At 41.8% G+C, this 21,268-nt stretch overlaps 1 protein-coding gene across 3 annotated transcripts in view; it reads left to right on the top strand.

Annotated features, from left to right (window-relative positions):
* Positions 1–21,268, top strand: part of LOC133408224 (guanine nucleotide-binding protein G(i) subunit alpha-2-like) — a 63,160-nt gene that overhangs the window by 35,132 nt on the left and 6,760 nt on the right. For all 3 annotated transcript variants that reach the window (XM_061686779.1, XM_061686778.1, XM_061686780.1), the window contains 5 exons: positions 2,592–2,634; positions 9,390–9,531; positions 12,545–12,705; positions 17,869–17,997; positions 19,393–19,522. In XM_061686779.1, coding sequence (XP_061542763.1) covers positions 2,592–2,634; positions 9,390–9,531; positions 12,545–12,705; positions 17,869–17,997; positions 19,393–19,522 — 605 coding nt within the window. The remainder of the gene's footprint in view (positions 1–2,591; positions 2,635–9,389; positions 9,532–12,544; positions 12,706–17,868; positions 17,998–19,392; positions 19,523–21,268) is intronic.

Below are 21,268 nucleotides of genomic sequence, written 5' to 3'. Positions count from 1 at the left end.
AGGTCATGTTGAAAGTGTGTGTGTGTGTGTGTGTGTTTTTAAACCACTGCAGCTGTGATCCAAACCGTAGAGATGGAGCTAATGCAGCACAGCACACGCTATTGGTCCTGCTGTCACACTTCCTATCACTGATTTTTGGCACAGAACCTCAAGCATCTGCTAGTCGCTCTGATCCTTGAGTGGAATTGCCCCTTCAGATCACATTAGAGACTTCTCACTTTGTATCAAGTCCCAACCGTTCTACTAAATGTGCGTTTCCTTCAGTTATGCCTCCATTAATAAATGATCCCAGTCCTTCAGAAAGCCTACACACTGTGTGATTAAAGCACATCCGCCTGTGCAGTTGTTGGGAGCCTTTTACTTTCAGCTCCCAAGTGAATGAAATATTTAAACCATACACATCAGTACTGGACTTGTACTTTCCTCTCTGTAATTACATGCTCACTGAAAATCTCCCAGCAAAAGAAAGGATGTTAACATTTATTCAAATGAGCATTTTACTACATTTCCTTAATGGGGAAAATTGACACTTTTTTAATAGAGATTTTTAACTGTGATCAATTTTATTTGGCATGAAAGACATACAAAGACCGTGTGGTTTTGAGATGGCAAGCTGGTTTATGCTGTATCATCAGCGTGCCTCCTGGTTGCAGACAAGTTCTGCACTCCATTTTGATTCAATTGTACCAAAACATGAGTAGTCAGTTGCACACAATAATAGTTAATCAATTGATCAACTTAATTACTCTTCCTGTCCAGTCTTAGATTGTACAGTAATAAAAAATAACGTATTCAACACGATAGTATGCACGAGATTTCAACACTCATTGGGCGGTTTATTGGGGTTAATCAGCCAACCGTTATCTTTCAGTATTTTTAGCTGGGCGTGTCTTGGCATTCATGCATTCATGTGTGTGTGCACACGTGCCTTCGTGAATCCTCTTCTATTAGTCCCTCAACCAAATAAACATTTAGAGACAGAATTGTAGACTGTTGCACTCGAGCAAGGTAGCTTATTTCCTCCATGCTAATATATAATTGAAACGAGAGTTACCAGAAGCAATAACTGTGCATATTAACACAAATCATGGGCTTCGTGACCATTTGCAGTCAGACTTAATAATAAACTTCAGATTTGCATTCAGCCAGCTGGCATTGTATTTATACCCACTTCATTGAGGAATCACTTGACAGTTTGAATTGACACTGTGGGATTCTGCCAGTTGCAGAGAATGTTTCTTTCTCCTCTTCCCTACCTGCTTAACAATATTGCTCTCTGTCTGTGCAGCAAATGGATGAGTGTGTCATTCTGGGTGTTGTTTGCAAACTGATTAGCTCGCAGACTGTAGGTGTGCATTCGGTGGCCACAGCATTAGGTACACCTGCACATACACTTGAGCTCCACAAGAACATTCTATAATTATTTTTGTATATAGTGTTATTCTTATGGTCTTGTTAAAGCTAATAAGGGTCCATTTTGATAGGCTCTGTCACAGAGGAATTATTTTAACAATTTGTTTAGGATTTAGTGTTTTTTCTATTTTGGTTGTTTTATGAAGTATGAAATATTGATAGAAACATCTATCAGATGATGATGATGCAGTGCAATTCTACACCACAGCAAACTGCAACCACAATAGTTAACATCCATTTTCCATACCGCTTATCCTCACATCTAACATCATATTAAGACCTCGCTGACTATGTCTGAGCATTGATTGATACATTGATACAGCTCTTCTAATGGATCTGTTATGTGGGGATGCACTGTCGTCTAACTTATCTCTTATGACAGCCACACATTTACAATAAATTACATGTGGCATTAGTGTAGTGTAGTAGTGTTAAAAGTGTACTTATTAGTAGGTAGGCAGCACGCTGTGGTCCGATAGAGGAATCTGAGCTCTTATTCCATATTTTAGTTGGAGCTGACAGCTCTATGTGCAAACCATCCTGGCCTATTCTTACACAGAGGTTTCCCTGTGGATGTGCGTGCTACTCACAGCCTAGTAGGGTACATTGAGGGACTTTACCCTGGGCTAGTGCACTGACAGGCACCCTGTACGCGTGTGTGTGTGTGTGTGTGTGTGTGTGTGTGTGTGTGCGTGCGTGTGTGTGTGTGTGTGTGCGTGCGTACGCGCGTGTGTGTGTGTGTGTGTGTGTGTGTGGTATTGCATTCCTTGTGGCAGATGAGCTCTCTCTGGTCGCCTCGGGCTGTTCGGGCTTTTCTTACCCTCTGCTATGTTTACTCTGTCAGTCCAAGGCATTTCCATTAAAATGATGAAGGGACTTGTCAGAAATGAAAAGAGCACAATAGGATGCCTGATACTCTGTAGTGCTCGGCCTGGCATGGGACATTCCACCGTGAACTTAAAACGGCTCAAAACTGTTTTAAATTCATACTACAGTGTCAGCTGGGTGTAACTGTGGTGCATATCTAGTGAGCAGGATGTAAATGAGAGCAGGGAGGTAGAAAGAGGGGAGCTGGACAGACTTTCCAGATGTGAGAAGGCCTCTCGGCTCGACTGTTTATATTTCCCGTCCAACAGGAGTGTATTTTTAATCTCTGCCTGTTTTTGTTCTCTTTGCAGGTGCTGGGGAGTCTGGAAAGAGTACCATCGTAAAGCAGATGAAGTGAGTTTTTTTTCAGTTTGATTTCTTTCTTTTCCCCCCTCCCTCAAGTAATTATACAATTTAAATCTGTTAGATACTTGAGAATTAAAGTGTCATTTCAGTATGTAGTTGGATCACATTTCAAGTCATGGCCATACAAGGATTCAAAGCCACCACAAATATTCTCAAAGACACTGCTCAAAAAATTAAGGGAACACATAAATGCCAGAGCACATTAAATAGCATGCCCATCGATTCTCATCATTAGGGTCACTGGTGAGCTGGAGCCTATCCCAGCTGACTTTTGGCTAGAAGCAAAGTTTTGGACGTCCATTGATTAGAGTTTAGCTGGTCCGATTTCATTACTGATACTGTTTATCGACCAGATTCCATATAAATTCTCCCATTGATTTTCATTGGGTGACCTCAACACTTGGAATTTTTTTCTCCTCCTTGATCTTCCATCATTCTCACCATGACGTGAGTCCTATCACGGCCGAGAACGAGGCTTTTTAAGCGGCTGAGCCCCGGTAAAACCACCGGTTCGTAATTTCTTTTTTTTTTTTTTTTTTTTTTTCCCCTCTGTAATCTCCTCTCGTTCCCTGCTATTCCCTCTACTGCATCGACCAAATCATACCCAAGAACGAGGCGCTTTAAGCGGCCTAACCTTCTCAAAAGAACTGGTTTTCAGTTCCCATCCCGAGGCGAGGTCCACCTTAGTGGTCCGCCCATACATCAACATCCAGAAACACTGCGGACTTCTCTGGGCCCAAGCTCATCTGAGATGGATTGACGCAAAGTGGAAAAGTGTGCTATGGTCTGACAAGTCCTCATTTCAAATTGTTTTTGGAAATCATGGACGTCATGTCTTCCGGGCCAAAGAGCAAAAGGACCATCCGGATTGTTATCATGGAAAGTTCAAAAGCCAGCATCTGTGATGGTATGTGGTTGTGTGTCAGTGCCGATGCCATGGGTAACTTGCACATCTGTGAAGGCACCATTAATCCTGAAAGGTACACTCTCATCCAAAAGTATTGGAACAGCAAGGTCAATTCCTTTGTTTTTGTTGTATACTGAAGACATTTGGGTTTCAGATCAGTCGATGAATATGAGAAAAAAGTTCAGAATTCCAGCTTTTATTTCATGGTATTTACATCTAGATGTGTTCAACAACTGAGGACAGTGCACCTTTTGTTTGAAGCCACCCACTTTTCAAGTGAGCAAAAGTAGTAGAACATGTGACTGATGGGTGTTTCTAGTTCAGGGATGTCTTAACTCATTGTTGTCGCGGACCACATCACAGTTATGGTTCCACTCGGGAGGGCCGTTATGGCTGCAAACCCATATGAATGTATGATTGCCTCATATTATTACATATACACAAATACATGGATAATTACTTTTGAAATCACAAACCAGTAAAAACTAACTACAGTGTGAATCAATTTTATTTTGAAAGTGGGATTGGTAACAAAAAATGCTCGCAATATCTAAATATTTTTAAGTGAATACAATTTTAAATTTTGGTATTTTAGCAAGAAACACAAAGTCGATGCACACTCTCGCGGGCCACATAAAATGACGTGGCGGGGCCACATCTGGCCCCCGGGCCACCAGTTTGACACCTGTGTTCTAGTTGCTCAGGTGTTGCCTTTTAGATTGATTGCTTAAACATTAGTGCGTGGTTTTGGCTTTGGGTTTCACCTGTGAAAACTGCATTAGCCGTTGAGCAAACATGAAATCAGAGAGCTGTCAATGGGAGAAGAGCAAACCATTTTGAAGCTGAGAGGAGGGAAAATCGATCAGAGCTATTGCACAAACATTGGGCATAGCCAATTCAACAATTTGTAAATTTCCTGAAAAAGAAACTACTGGTGTACTGAGCAACAGACATCGAACACGTCGGCCAAGGGTATCAGCAGCACTTGATGACAGAAACATTGTGAGAGCTGTGAAGAAAGACCCAAAAACAACAGTCAGTGACATCACTGCCAACCTCCAAAGGTCAGGGGTGAAGGTATCACAATCCACTGTTGGAAGAAGACTTGGAGAAAAGAAATATAGTGGCCATACCACAAGATGCAAACCATTCATCATCAAAAAGGAACCACAAAGCCAGATCTTTTGGTCTGAAACCCAAATGTCTTCAGTATACAACAAAAACAAAAGAATTGACCTTTGGAACGGACTGTACATAGAGGTTTTGGCGCAACATATGCTGCCATCCAAGCAAGGTCTTTTTCAGGGACGTCCCTGCTTATTTCAGCAAGACAATGCCAAGCCACATTCTGCAGATGTTGCAGCAACATGGCGTCATAGTAACAGAGTCCGGGTACTCGACTGGCCTAACAGCAGTCCCGACCAGTCTCCCATTGAAAATGAGTGGCGCAAACCATGGAGACCTGGGACTGTTGAGCAACTGGAGTTGTACATCAATTAAGAATGGGAAAGAATTCCATCTACAAAGTCTCAATAATTAGCGTCCTCAGTTCCCAAATGCTCAATGAGTGTTGTTAAAAGGAAAGGTGATTAACACAGTGGTAAACATTCCTGTGTCCCAGCTTTTTGGGAACGTGTTGTTGCAGGCATCAAATTCAAAATTAGTGAATATTTGCAAAAAACAGTATCAGTTTGAACTTTAAATCTTGTCTTTGTAGTGTATTGACAACTCTACATTGCCGTAGGTGTGAATGTGAGTGCGAATGGTTGGTTGTTTGTATGTGCCCTGCGATTCGCTGGCAACCAGTTCAGGGTGTACCCCGCCTCCTGCCCGATGATAGCTGGGATAGGCTCCAGCGCGCCCTGCGACCCTAGAGAGGAGAAGCGGCTCAGAAAATGGATGGATGTATTCAGTTGTTCATCCATCCATTCATCCATTTTCTACCGCTTATCTGAGGTCGGGTCGTGAGAGCAACAGCTCCAGCAGGGACGCCCAGACTTCCCTCTCCCCAGCCACTTCATCCATCTCTTCCGGGGGGATCTCCAGGCGTTCCCAGGCCAGCCGAAGGATGTTGTCCCTCCAGCGTGTCCTGGATCGACCGGTAAATTGAGAGCTTCGCCTTTCAGCTTAGCTCCTTCTTCACCACAACGGACCGATACAAAGTCCGCATCACTGCAGACGCTGCACCGATCCGCCTGTCGATCTCCCGTTCTATTCTTCCCTCACTCGTGAATAAGACCCCAAGATACTTGAACTCATCCACTTGGGGCAGGATCTCATCCCCGACCTGGAGAGGGCACGCCACCCTTTTCCGACTGAGGACCATGGTCTCACATTTGGAGGTGCTGATTCTCATCCCAGCCGCTTCACACTCTGCTGCGAACTGCTCCAGTGAGAGTTGTAGGTCACGGCTTGATGAAGCCAACAGAACCACATCTGCAAAAAGCAGAGATACAATACTGAGGCCACCAAACCGGACCCCATCTACGCCTTGCCTGCGCCTTGAAATTCTGTCCATAAGTTATGAACAGAATCGGTGACAAAGGGCAGCCTTGGCGGAGTCCAACCCTCACAACCTCGGTGACCTCAAACACAGAGATAGAGGAGCCCGCCTCAGAGTTCCGGGCACGTCCCACCGGGAGGAGAAGACCCCCTGGAGAGATTGTCTCTCGGCTGGCCTGGGAACGCCTCGGCATCCCCTCAGAAGAGCTGGAGGAAGTGGTTGGGAAGCGAGAAGTCTGGGCTTCCCTGCTGAGGCTGCTGCCCATGTGACCCAACCTCTGATAAGCGGAGAAAAATGGATGGATGGATGGATAGTGCTGCTCCTTCTGGTGTGCGTGCTTTGGCCCCCTGGAGGCATCATAATGCAGACGTACATGGAGCGGGTCAAAACTCCTCAGTAGGCTGCAGAAATATTAGTTGTTCTTCGGCGAGGATAAAGTATGTGTGTTCTGTCAAATTAGAGGTGTCCCAATTAATTGACTAATAAAGTATTTTTAACTGTTGATCATCGAAAAATCGTTTAGAGCTATTGTTTAACTTAAAATCTTCCAAATCGTCTGATTTCAGCCTCTCACCGGTAAATATTCTCTTATTTCTGTTGTCCTTAATGAAAGCAGACTAAATATATTTTCTGTTTAATCAAAATAAGGCATCAGTTTTTACATTGGAAAACAAGAATCAAAATTTTTCCCTACTTTCTAACATTATAATAGTCATTTTAATCTATTGCAAAAATAATTATTTGCAAACTGTAGTATGTATAACCTTTAACTGACGTAGTTGAACCTTTAGCAGCCTCAGAAGTACAGTATATATCAAACTAATATCTCTTTGCATTAATCAGGACCCAAGAAGTAGCTCGGTTTAAAAAAGGTTGGTGAGTACATCACTTCCTCTTGTGTGATATTTCCTAATTGTTATTTGGGATTGTTTAATTATTAAACAATATCACATAAACAACAATAATCAGTTAATAAACAGAACTCCGGGGGAAAAAAACCATTTGCAATAAACTTTAATACAGAATAAATTTGTATTCAATTAATCGATAAATCAATCGAATGATGGCTACAATAACCATCCATCCATTTTCCATTCGGCTTATCTTCACAAGGGTCGCGGGCGTGCTGGAGCCTATCCCAGCTATCTTTGGGCGAGAGACGGGATACACCCTGAACTGGTCGCCAGCCAATCGCAGGGCACATATAAACAACCATTCACACTCACATTCACACCTATTTAGTCTTCAGTTAACCTACCATGCATGTTTTTGGGACGTGGAAGGAAACCGGAGAACCCAGAGAAAATCTACACAGGCAACATGCAAACTCCACACAGGGGCGACTGGATTTGAACCCAGGTATCGATATAATAATTTATTCTAAAAATATTGGATAGTGACGGTTAGTTCAAATATTCTTTGCTTAAAATAGCAATGTGACAAGTTGCCGCCATCATTATGCAGTTTTCTAACTAATGTGGAATGAGCTCTCCAAATGCCTCTAAAACAAAGAAATTCTGGGGAAAAAAAATTACTAAATTACATGACCTACTCTACTGCCCACACTGCTCTTCTCACGAATAATGTTCCATTTACTCTATTTACGTTTTAGAGCAAGTGACTCCAGTTGAAATGTCATGGTAATTTTGAGAAATCGACTTGGAGAACCTCTGGGAATTTTGCCCCACACGAACTTTATTGGTGGATATTTTCAACTGAAACTTGTCAGCCAATCAGAAAAAAGGTTCCCCGAGTAGCAGAGGAACCCGTCATCCTTTTACTTACAAGCCTATCTTCTGCATCCTCCTCTCTAACACCAAGTGCCCTTATGTCTTCCTCACTACATCTATCAACCTTCTCTTAGGTCTTCTTCTAGCGCTCTTGCCTGGCAGCTCCATCCTCATCACAATCTTTCCTCCAGACATGTCCAAACCATTCAAGTCTGCTCTCTCTAACTTGGTCTCCAAAACATCTGTTGGCTGTCCCTTTGATGAGCTCATTTCTAATCCTGTCCAACCTGGTCACTCCTAGAGAGAACCTCAACATCTTCATTTCTGCCACCTCCAGCTCTGCTTCCTGTTGTATTTGCCGTGCCTCTAAGCCATGCATCGTGGCTGGCCTCACCACTGTCCTATAAACTCGCCCTTCATCCTAGCAGAGACTTCTGGCAACTTCTCTAAGCAACATTGTTTTTGCTTAAAACAACACTGGTATCAAAACAGTGTTTGATAAGATTCAGCCAGAAACTTTCTCACCCATTTAGTTATTTTACCCATCGTTGATTAAGGTAATGTAGTCAGATGCCCATCCCCTGGGACAATAGCTTCCTATGATGATTACTTAGAATTCACATATCTTTTGCTCATTTTCCAACTTCTGAGGACAAAGAAAGCACTGACATACATTCATCTTCCGTTCCGCTTATCCTCACTAGGGTCGCTGGCGTACTGGAGCCTATCCCAGCTATCTCCGGGCGAGAGGCTGGGTACATCCTGAACTGGCCGCCACCCAATCGCAGGCCACATATAAACAAACAGCCATTCATACTCAGCGTCATACCTACTGGCAATTTAGAGTCTTCAATTAACCTACCCTGCATATTTTGGGGATGTGGGCGGAAACCAGAGTACCTGGAGAAAACCCACGCAGGCACGGGGAGAACATGCAAACTACACACAGGCGGGGCCGGGGTTTGAATCCCGGTCCTCACAACTTTGAGGCAGATTTGCTAACCAGTCCACCACCGTGCGCCAAGCGCACTGACATGTTTCCACTAACTCACAATGTCCTTAAAGTATCGCATTTAAGTTTTAACATTGACGTCACATCCGTATAATTCATAATTTGATTAAGTCTAATTAGTCAATCAATTTTGACCTGCATCCATCAGACTATGCTCCATGAATATGGACATGTATTTAAATTATCTGCTAAAAATATTAGCTTTATAATCCCAAGGTTGTGGGCTCTTGATATGTAGTAAAACAAAGTAAGGTCACTTGCTTTCACTGCATGGAATATGGCAAAACGTGACTTTATAAAACATGATTTTATTGGTTGTTTTAGCCTTGTTGTGTTTAACACGACACTGATTTGTTTATAAAAATCATCATAAAGTGGGTTTAAGATGTTGTAGGCATCAAATTTCTGGCATTTAATCTAATACCGCCACATTTCATTGCCTTTTCGGAGTGTTAGAAAAATACATGATTATTTTAAATCTACATTTCATACAATATTGTTAACATTAAATTATATGCTTCCTTTCTTTTTTTTTCTTTTTTTTTTTTTTTTTTTTTTTTTTTTTACCGATTTTCTGGTTTTTGTTTACAGGATTATCCATGAGGATGGCTACTCAGAAGAGGAATGCAAGCAGTACAGGGCAGTTGTGTACAGCAACACCATCCAGTCAATCATGGCCATCGTCAAAGCCATGGCCAACCTCAAGATCGACTACGAGGAGGCTGCAAGGGCGGTAGGGCCAATCATTATTCAGTTTTGTATTATGGTTTTATAGCTGGCTTTTTGGAATATGACTACCTACTTTAAGTACCAGAGACCAGAGTAATGTGAGGCTGACCTGTTGCGTAATAAGAATGAGGCTTTAAATACATCTTCAGGGAACCTGCTCGAGTGCAGTAAAACTTAGCTTTTCTGCCCATCGATATAATCTCTTCTAATCGCCATCAAATCCGCTCTCTTGCGTTCATCTTTAACACTCATATCGTACCCCAAGGATTTTGTTCTGTGGAATTTACATAGCAACAATTCTCTCTCAAGGGAAATGTTACAGTCTCCACCAGGAAATCAAGTGTGAGCTGTAGATTCTTTAGACAGACTGCACGTTCTGTCCCTGCACATGTTCCTGTGCTGCTTTGAGAGGCTGTAAAGGACAACCTTTCAACAGGTGACCACCCAGGGACATGATGGAAGTATGTAAAAAATGCACAGAGAACTCAACAATAAATAAATAAAGGAGAAAATATATTGAACATGGACTGCTGCTGTGGCATGCTTTCATCTTTTTGTGTTTTAATTCACCTGGAATGGTAAAACACTGTAGTAAAACTTCCCATTTGATTTTCACACTCACAATTTAGCATTGTAATAGAAAAAAAACCTTTCATTTATTCAAGCTTGTCATCCTAATTGATGACTGAACTGACATTTTGCGAGCAAATATTCACGCATCCACTGCATTCATTTGCCTGTGCAATAACTGTGCCATGACCGATTTGAAAAATGCACCATCTCCTCTGTCATCCTATAGTGGCATCTCAACATCTCACAAATAATGTTGCTTTATTTATCTAGTAGTTGAGTTATTAGCACTCAAGGATGTAACTCTGTGACCTGAGAGAGAACTTGATAGGAAGGAAGTCTTCATGTAAGTTAATGCCAAATCTACTTGTTTAGTGAATTATTATGAATATTCATATAAAAAACAACAAAAATACAGTAATCCCCAGCATATTCATTCTTTATCCATCCATCCAGCCATCCATTTTCTTCCGCTTATCCGAGGTCGGGTCGCAAGGGCAGTAGCTTTCGTAGGGAAGCACAGACTTCCCTCTCCCCAGCCACTTTATCCAGCTCTTCCGGGGGGATCCAGAGGCATTCTCAGGCCAGCCGGGAGATATAGTCTCTCCAGCTTGTCCTGGGTTGTGCCCGGGGTCTCCTCCCGGTGGAACATGGCGCGGAACACCTCTCCAGGGAGGCGTACAGAAGGCATCCTAATCAGATGCCCGAGCCACCTCATCAGAATCATCTTTATTTGCCAAGTATGTCCAAAAAACACACAAGGAATTTGTCTCCGGTAGTTGGAGCCTCTCTAGTACGACAACAGTCAATTGACAGGGAACACTTTTGAGACATAAAGACATTGATAAAAACAGTCACTGAGCAATAAAGGGTTGCTAGTTATCTGGTCCCCTCCCGGATGTCCGAGGGATCTTTGGTGGCACCCATACACCCGAGCTAATGCCACAGTGTGTCTCAGTTGTTTTAACCACGCATCAAGGTGCGAAGATCCAGCAGTGAGGAGGTTCCACGGACTAATTGAGATCGAGGCGCTGGGGATGACCACCCACGTTGTCTCTGCATTTGCAAAGTTTTGAAGAGTAAAAATACTAATCATATTTGACTTTAATTTAAGTATAAAGTGGACACGTGGCAATAATAATAATTTAGCCACGGAGACCAATGATTTGTGACACACGTCAGTGACGTGATATCGTTGCGGTCTCCATTAAATTACATCATCGAGGACCGCTTTCTACAAACATTTGTCCTCCTTTCGCTTCGCTCCTCTGTCACTCTCCTCGACTCCTCGATGGAATTTATGGTGGGAGGCGCTAGCATTTAAACCGAGCAGTGAGGACATAGGAAGTTGCAAAAGGAGAAACAAGATGAGCCCACTGTGTTGGTGCCTATTGACACAGGAAGTTTGTGGCTGAGTTTTTAATCACTACTTCCCTTTTTTGGTTCAATACAACACTTAACTGTAAGAACGCATCAACCAACTTCATCCTGATTAGTTTGCCTATCAATTTCTTTTATGTATCTTACATGCTTAGCCCTGTAGTCCCATTTTTTGCACCAAGGATCAGTTTCATGTAAAGACATATTTTGATGGACCGGCTCAGAAACAAATAAAACCAAATGAATAAATATGCAACTCACCATTGCACTGTGAATTTAGTTGTTGTAATTACTGTAGTGCAAGCCCTGCACTTGTTTCTTTTCAACGAACAAGCCCCATCTTGGGGTAATCTTTTTTCTACTTTCAAAAAACTCCAGAGGCTTGTCTTTTAATGCCGGGTGCTTGGGCTACATGTGTCGAAGCAGTTTTGATGGGGTCATTGCCTCATTTGTGAGCCTGTCGAGACATTATTCAGAGTAGGTTTGGTTTGATGTGTCAACTAGTAGGTAGGACTGCCGATATTGTCCTTTTAAATATAGCTTTCTTTTTCTTGACAATTGCAGGCAATAATTTTATCTCCTTATTTGGCCTGTTTTCCTTTTTCAAGCTCTCCAAACAGGTTTGTTTCATTACTCGTTTTTGGTAGCTTGTGGACTTAGGTTTTCCCGTTTCATATCATTGAGGTGAACTTTTTGACATAGACACAGGCACCGGCACCTTATTTTCAAAATCAAATTACTTTCAGACTCTGATAAAGATCATCATACTTTTTGGTCAGTCTCTCTGTGCAGCCCAGTACCGGTCTGCAGCCCGGTAGTTGAGGACACCTGCGTTAGCCTACTCGCAGTGTGTTCAAACTTCGTTTAAACTCATGAGGAAGCAAACTGAATCCCATCGAGAGTAGTAGTAAAGCCCCCCTACATTCGCATTCTTGATTTGAATAGCATCAATTGTCCCGTGTGATTGTGTTGCTTCATCGAGGTTGAGTCTCTTCATCCCAGAAAATGTCATCCTGCAATTCCTCAGTGATGATGTGATGTCTGATGTGTTTGTTTTGTGTTGTCAGGACGATGCCCGCCAACTGTTTGCCCTGTCTGCAGCCGCGGAGGAGCAGGGCATCTTGCCGGACGACTTGTCAAATGTCATCCAGCGACTGTGGGCCGACGGCGGTGTCCAGAGCTGCTTCACACGGGCCCGAGAGTATCAGCTCAATGACTCTGCTTCCTAGTGAGTGACCATCCATTTTCTATCACACTTATCCTCATTAGAGTTGTTGGTGCACTGCGGCTAGAGGTAGAGGACACATATAGTCAAATAACCATTCACACCTATGGACAATTTAGTCTTTAATGAACCTAATATACAGTGGTGTGAACAAGTGTTTGCCCCCTTCCTGATTTTTTGGTTTGTTTGTTTTTCCCTGTTTGTTACACTTAAATGTTTCCATCCATTCGCTGTACCGTTAATCCTCACTAGGGTCGCGGGTGTGCTGGAGCCTATCCCAGCTGACTCTGGGCCAGAGGCAGGATACACCCTGAACTGGACGCCAGTCAATTGCAGGGCACATATAAACAAACAACCATTCACACTCACAATCACACCTACGGGCAATTTAGAGTTTTCAGTTAACCTATCAAGCATGTTTTGGGGATGTGGGAGGAAACCGGAGTCCCCAGAGAAAACCCACGCAGGCACGGGGATAACGTGCAAACTCCACACAGGCGAGGCCGGATTTGAACCCGGGTCTTCAGAACTGTGTGGCAGATGCGCTGACCAGTCGACACCGTTCCGCCGAAATTGTTCTCATCGTGACACCGTGCCGCCTAAATTGTTCCCATCATGAAAAAAAAAATATTAGTCAGACAACACAAGTAAACAAAAAAAAATGTTTTTAAATGGTTTAAAAAATCCAAAACTACATGACCCTGTGTGAAAAAGTGAGTTTCCCCGCCTTAAAACATAAAGTAACTGTGGTTAAGCATTCCAGAGTTCAATTTCTCTAGCCACACCCAGGCCTGATACTGCCACACCTGTTCTCAGTCAAGAAATCACTTAAATAGGACATGGCTGACAAAATGAAGTGGCTTTGGGACTCAAGCAAACCACAGTGAGAGCCATTATCCACAAATAGCAAAAAGATAGAGCAGTGGTGAACCTTCCCAGGAGTGGCCAAAATTAACCCTAGAGCGCAGCGACGACTCAGAGGTCACAAAAGACCCCACAACAACATCCAAAGAACTGTAGCCTCAATTGAGGTAAGTGTTCATGACTAAACCATAAGAAAAAGACTGGGCAAAAATGTTTCAAGACAAACCATTGCTGAACAAAAAGAACATTAAGGCTCATCTCAGTTTTGCCAGAAGACATCTTGATGACTTTTGGGGAAGTACTCTGAGGTTTGACTTGCTGTGCTAAATTGAATCATGAATTCTGCTGTCTATCAAAAAATCCTGATTGAGAATGTCCGGCCTTCTGTTCGTGACCTCAAGCTGAAACGAACTTGGGTTCTGCAGCAGGACACTGATCCAAAAAACACCAGCAAGTCCACCTCTGAATGGCTGAAGAAAAATAAAATGAAGACTTTGGCATGGCCTAGTCAAAGTCCTGACCTGAATCCTGTTGAGATGATGTGGCCTGACCTTGCAAAGGCTGCAATGTGGCTGAAATACAGCAATTCTGCAAAGATGAGTGGGCCAAAATCTCTCCACAGCGCTGTAAGAGACTCGTTGCCAGTTATCGCAAAAATTTGATGGCAGTTGTTGCTGGTAAGCGTGGCCCAACCAGTTATTAGGTTGAGGGGGCAATCACTTTTTCGCACAGGGCCATATGTAGGTTTGGATTTGTTTTTCTCTCGTGACAATAAAAAAAACATTTAAAAAGTGGATTTTGTGTTTACTCGTGTTGTCTTTGACTAATCTTAAAATGTGTTTGATGGAAATACATTTAAGTGTGACAAACATCCAAAAATATAAGAAATCAGAAAGGTGAGCAAACACTTTTCCCACAGCACTGTGAATGTGGGGGAAAAGTACTGGAGAAACCCCACGCAAGCACGGGGAGGACACAGGAAGGCTGTAGCTGAAATTCGATCACTGATCCTCACAAGGGCAGACCTCCTAAACGCTACAGTCTAGACCATATACAATATGATGCCATATGTTGGAGATATTCATGAAAAAGTCACACTATCTATTAATTGTTTTTTTACAATTGTATTTACATTGCGTGGCTTTTCAGAACATTTGCCCCTACGTCCACTCTCTTGTGCAGTAACACGGCCATCCTCAGCTCTACCTCAGTGACGCCCATCCATTATTGGAAGTGTAATAACGTAGCGCCTAAGGCAAGAATAGTGAAAGGCTGCTAGTGATGAGGGATGCGCCGCTGCCTGAAATGTAGCAGAAAAAGGGGAATAAAAGGAACTCATCTTTTTTTCCTTGCCCTGCGGAAGGATTTAACTGCACTCATCTCTGTTTAATACTCGAGGCCTGTGAAAATATTATGACTTCCTTAGAGCTAAAGCCGAGGAGACCTGAAAACGCGTGTCCTCACATTTAGTAGCAAGGAAAGTGGACAAATGTTTCACTGTGGCTTCATGACAAGCCCACAGGGAGCGAGAGAGAATGGATCTGGTGTTGGATCATCAGAATCAGAATCATCTTTATTTGGCAAGTATGTCCAAAACACACAAGGAATATAATAATTTATATCGCAGCTCTGCAGGGAGCTGGAGAAGGGAAGCAAGGTGACGTTGACAGAGACCTTTCTGCTTTTTGAACAGATTCTGAAAATATGACCATCATATGAATTTTTGATTGAACATTAGGGAAGGCTAATGTTAGCCTTTATTGTGAAGAGATCTTAATGTTAGAACTTTTCTACTATAAACCTGCAACCACTACAATATTGCTGTCACTATTTATTCACTATTCTTGACTGATTTGCTATTCTCTATTGGTACATCTAAATAAATGTGAATATTATGAAAAAAGCTTCAGAAGTTCAAAATAAACTCTACATAAAGAGAAATATTTCGTTTTATTTTTTCACAATTTTAATGCAAAAAATCCCAAATTAGTGAAAAATGGGCCTTCTTAAAAGTATTTTTATGTGTTTAATTAATCTTTATAGTATGACTTTTTCAATAGAATTGCTGTACTGAAATGAATTAACCTTGCTGTATATGAGATTCAAGTGAAGATGATTTTTTGTAAACACATTTTAGTAATATCAAATGTTTGGCACAGAAATGAGTACTGCGTGTGTCTCCCTCATTTTAATGCTGAATCACCATGACGTGTCCTTGATCCTTGAAAAATAATGTCACTTTGATGGGCAAAAGTGTTGGGACATACCTTCTTATCATTTAGATGATCAATAAGGCATTAGGCTATATAACCCTTTGTTCCCCGGAATCTTAAGTCTTAATATTTTGGACAATTTATGCTACCAATTTTGTGGGAAGACCATTTTCAGTTCCATCATTGCTAACCCCCAGTGTATAAAGCAAAGTCTATAAATCCGTAAAGTTAGAATCAACACAACTGGACTGTTCTTGTTTGTTGAAGACGTTTCACGACTAATCCAGAAGACTACTTCAGTCCAAATGTTGTTTATGCGGTGCAATGCAGTGAGGAGATCTCCACATCGAGGAGATGAAGCAACAGCAAGCTCACAGACGTGTGGCGCAGCGTCAAAGGCCGGTTCCGGACCCTCCAGAATCAGCGGTTCATTTCCTATCTCAAGAAGAACAGGCCACTCCTTGGAAGACAACAATGTCCAAATTCTAGATAGGGAGAACTGCTGGTGTAACGAAGGTATAAGAGAAGCCATCTATGTCAAACTGGAAAAGTCATCTCTAAACAAAGGAGGAGGTTTGAGACATTGTCTGCATATAACAATGTCCTGACAGCTCTCCCTCCAAAGATCGCCTCATTCAACGGGAAATGTGGCCCTAACGAGCTATTTTGCAACAAAACGTGTGACCAATGGATTAGTATGCAAGGCAGCCGTTTCACCAATCACACCAGGCAGCAAAAACAACCTACTGTTGACCGCCCTCAAGGAACACACCCGCGGAAGCATAAAAGGAAGACTCCACACCTAAAATTCTGGAACTGAAGAAGCCTTTTGGATTAAAGTTGAAATGTCTTCAACAAATAAGAACATGTCCAGTTGCCTTGATTCAGCCTTTGAGGATTACCATGACCTGGATGACTGAGAATCGACACATACACAAGGTCTATAAAAACATGTTTAGAATCGTTTGTTGTCAATAGAACTTTCCACCTCAACCCCATCAAACAGTAATGGACAAACATTCCCACAGATACGCCCCACGACATGTGACAGGATGCTTAGGAAAAAATTTCCACAGACACTCAAAACTTGATGAAAATCTTCCAAGGAGAATGGAAGCTGTTACAACTGCTAACTCCTTCACTTCCTGTAAATGTAATGACCAAAAGTCCCAATAAACTGCCCACTTTTACTGTCAGCCTCTGTAACAGGATGTGCAGTTTGAACATTAACATGGCGCTTAAATAAATGTTTAGAAACTAACAGTTTTTCAAGATTAACTACAAATGTGTTGTACTTAGAAGTTAAATTCAACTTAACTGTAACTGTACCTTAAAAAGACGGTTCATGCTCGAAAACCCTCCAGTGTGGCTGAAATCAAACAATTCTGCAAAAATGAGTTGGCCAAAATTCCTCCACAGCGCTGTAAGAGACTCATTAAAGTCATCACAAATGCTTGATTGCAGTTGCTGCTGCTCAGGGTGGCCCAACCAGTTAATAGGTTTCAGGGGCAATCACTTTTTTTCTCCCATAATAATAAAAACCTTCATTTACAAAGTGCATTTACTGTTTACTTGTGTTGTCTTTGACTAATATTTAAATTTGTTTCATGATGGGACACATTTAAGAAAGACAAACATGCAAAAAAAAAAAAAAAAAAGAAATCAGGAACGGAGCAAAGACTTTCACACCACTTTATGTATACACGAATGAATATCCATTTTAAAAATCAAATGTTGCCTTTGAGCACAAAAGTCTGCCCACTCCAGCTTTAAACCATATTTCAACCTCTTATTTGGGAGCTGTCGTGTAATCGGTCCATGTTGATATGCAGTCCTGCAATTGGGTCATAAATTCGAACTGGACTGTTTGGTCGTCAGTGTTCTGCCAGTGTTGCTGCCCAGCCAGCATGAGCTCCTTTCAGTTTTTCTCAGGCCTGTGTGAGAGAGCACACGGGGCTTTTAACCTGAAGAAACCTTTCCCTCCATCCCAGAACGCGCACACACACCTCTCTTGAGTTGCTGAATATTGAATCTCTTTTTTATCTATTTATTTATTTATTTATTTTTTTTTTGCACTCTCCTACCACAGCTATTTGAACGATTTGGAGAGGATAGCCAAGCCTGATTACATCCCCACACAGCAAGATGTGCTGCGAACCCGAGTCAAGACCACAGGCATTGTGGAAACACACTTCACCTTTAAAGACCTGCACTTCAAGTAATACTCTTCACGCCACACTATACACTTGTGTAGCATTTCATTTACATAATGCTCTTAAGTCACTCATTCACTCAGAAGGATGACCCCAGTAACAAAATAATGCAGTGGCGTGTGACATTGTTTACACTACAGAACTGGCTAAAGATCATGTTCTCCAACACAAAGGGATGTTTTCTCTGTGCTAAAATGTTGGAGATGGCCCAGCTACTTATTAAACAGTTTTTCTCACACCTATGCATGGCTTATATGCAAATGAAAAGAGATGTCTGGTTTGCAGTTAGTAGTCTGTTGTTCACTTGAGTAATCCCAGAAAGTTATACAGAATAAAATCCCCCATTGTGTCATCTGCACTCAATATGCTTTAATTTCTCAAGTAATTAAAACAAACAGACAACCTGCATCTCACGGGCCACAGCATTACATACACCATCACAAATGAATAAGATCTAATACAGATGTATGAAAAAAATCTGCCTTTACACATAATAATGCTCAGGTTTTATTGTTTATTGTGGTTGTAGTTTACTGTGATGTAAACTGCACAGTTTTCCTCTCTCGTGCATCTGAATAAGAGGTTACCAAACCCTCTACAAGGGAGACATTTTTCCCTGGGACCCCAGTTTAAGCACCACTGATCTAGGCAACCAGAATATTAGAAACACCATCTGTGAGATTTGGTCCACACCGCTGCCAACTGAAAACCTCTCCAATATTGTCAAATCAAAACTGAAAATTTTGATGAACCCGACCCTTACAAGGTGCTGGTTGACCTAAGTGTTGTGACCGGTGGCTGTATCTTCATTACCCATGCATGATATTTGCACACTATACCGTTAGGAGAACACAAACAAATAATTTTTGTCTTGTGTATCCCTATGTAATAATTAAGACTCATAATTCTGTCAGGATGTCTTATTTCGGAGTGAGGACATAAAGCAGGTCCATGCAATGTTACTGTTTATCTTGGCTGAGGCTCTGCAAGGACACACACAGCTGAGCAGCTATAAAGCCTTCTAAAGTGTGTCAGTGTTATAATGAGTTGTGCTTACTCAGCCCAGAGCTAGTCTCTAACTAACCAAACTCTGCCCGTGAAAATATCGTTTCATCAAACACCATCTCTGTCCTCACGTCACACCTTTTGCAGCTGGAAAAGCTTCAGATTAGCACCTTGCACGCACACACCATCATGAATAAGTCAAATGGGTTTAAAAACTTACTGCCACAGCCTGTTTTAGGGTTGTTTTTCCAAAGCAGCTTCTCACAGAAATCACAGAGAGGACCAGGCTGTGTTGACAATTCTGCAGAGGGAAACATGGAAGCCATGTTGTGTGGCCCCTCATGTTTTCCCCCCAAAACTCTTAAGGGTTGTGCGCGTGTATTGTGTGTTTGCAGGATGTTTGATGTTGGAGGCCAGCGCTCAGAAAGGAAGAAGTGGATCCACTGTTTTGAGGGCGTCACAGCCATCATATTCTGTGTGGCCATGAGTGCCTACGACCTGGTCTTGGCTGAAGATGAGGAGATGGTGAGTTCACGACATTGGGAGCTCCAGTAGCACCTCAAGCGTTTGTTTTATTTATTACCCATAGGAAATCATTAAAATATACAGTGCTGTGAAAACGTATTGGCCCCCTTCTCAAATTCTTACATTTTTGCAGTTTCCCTACTTTGTTTCAGCTCATCAAACAAATGTAAATAACAGACAAATATCACCCAAGTGAACTTAAAATGCTGTTTTTAAATGGTGATTTCATTTATTAAGGGGAAAAAAAACGATTCAAAGTTACCTGGCCCTGTGTGAAAAGGTAATTACCTCCTTTGTTAAATCATGAATTAATTGTGGCTAATCCAAACGTTTGGTTAATTTTCACTGATCACACCCACACCTCCAGATTACCTCCAGACCTGTTCAATCAAGAAATCACTTAAACACAATCTGTCCTGTCAAAATCAAGTTGGACAAATAATCTAAAAAAGCTGCAACAAAACTGACACGATCCAAAGAAATTCCAGAACAAGCGAGAAATGAAGTAATTGACATCTGTCAGTCTGGAAAGATATCCCAAGGGTCGATATCCCAAGGGCATTTCTAAATCTTACGGAATCCAGAGAACCACCGGGAGAGCCATTATCCCCACATGGAGAAAACATCGAATTGTGGTGAACCTTCCCAGGAGTGGCCGGCCTACAAAGATTACCCCAAGAGAACAGCAATGACTCATCCAGGAGGCCACAGAGGAACTCAGGACAACTTCTAAAGAACTGCATAAAGGCTTGTCTTACTTTTGCACACACAAAAAAAAAAAATCATCTGGGGAAAATATTACATGGACTGACGAGATGAAAGTTGAGCTTTTTTGAAAGTGTTTTTCTCGTTACATCTGGTGTAAATGTAGCACACCATTTCAGAAAAAGAACATCATACCAACAGTCAAACATGGTGGTGGTAGTGTGATGGTCTTGGGCTGCTTCTCCCATTCAGGACCTGGACAACTTGCTGTGATTGATGGAACCATGAATTCTGCTCTTTTAACAGAAAATCCTGTAGGAGAATGTTCAGCCATTAGTTTGTGACCTCAAGCTGAAGCGCACTTGGGTTCTGCAGCAGGATAATGATCCAAAACACACCAGCAAGTCAACTTTTGAATGGCTTAAAAAAACAAAATGAAGGTTTTGGAGTGGCCTAGTTAACGTCAAGGCTTGCTGCTGAGGATGGCCCAACCATTTATTTGGTTTAGGGGCCATTACTTTTTTCAAACAGGACCAGGTAACTTTTTTATTTTTTTCCTTAATGAATGAAATCACCATTTAAAAACTGCATTTTAGGTTCTCTTGGCTTATATTTGTCTTATATTTCAATTTGTTGATAACCATAAACATTAAAGTGGGGAAACTACGCAAAAATACAAGAATTTGAAAAGGCGACCAATACTTTTTCACGGTACTGTAATTCCAGGGGAACCTCTGCGATCAAACACAATACATTCATTGATGGTGATCATCCTGTGTTATATTCACATTTAGATTAGTTTCAACTATATAAGATTTTTCCCATAGAAATGATGGCAATGGAATTCATCTTTTCCTGAGTTGCACTGTGACTGTCACTCTTTAAAGACGCTCTAAAGTGAATTTAAAGAGCATACATTATGTGTTTGAAGATAATTGCTGAAAACGTGCAACGATTGAGAATTATGTGGTCCTCCATTTTGGAGCTATAGTGTGAAACTGTTTTTCACCATTTAAGCTTTCCTTCTTCCTTTTTGGGGGC

Source organism: Phycodurus eques, chromosome 10 (assembly GCF_024500275.1).
Source record: "Phycodurus eques isolate BA_2022a chromosome 10, UOR_Pequ_1.1, whole genome shotgun sequence".
Taxonomy (NCBI): Eukaryota; Metazoa; Chordata; class Actinopteri; order Syngnathiformes; family Syngnathidae; genus Phycodurus; species Phycodurus eques.
The sequence above is the reverse complement of the archived record's forward strand: the minus strand, read 5'-3'. Positions and strand labels throughout refer to the sequence as shown.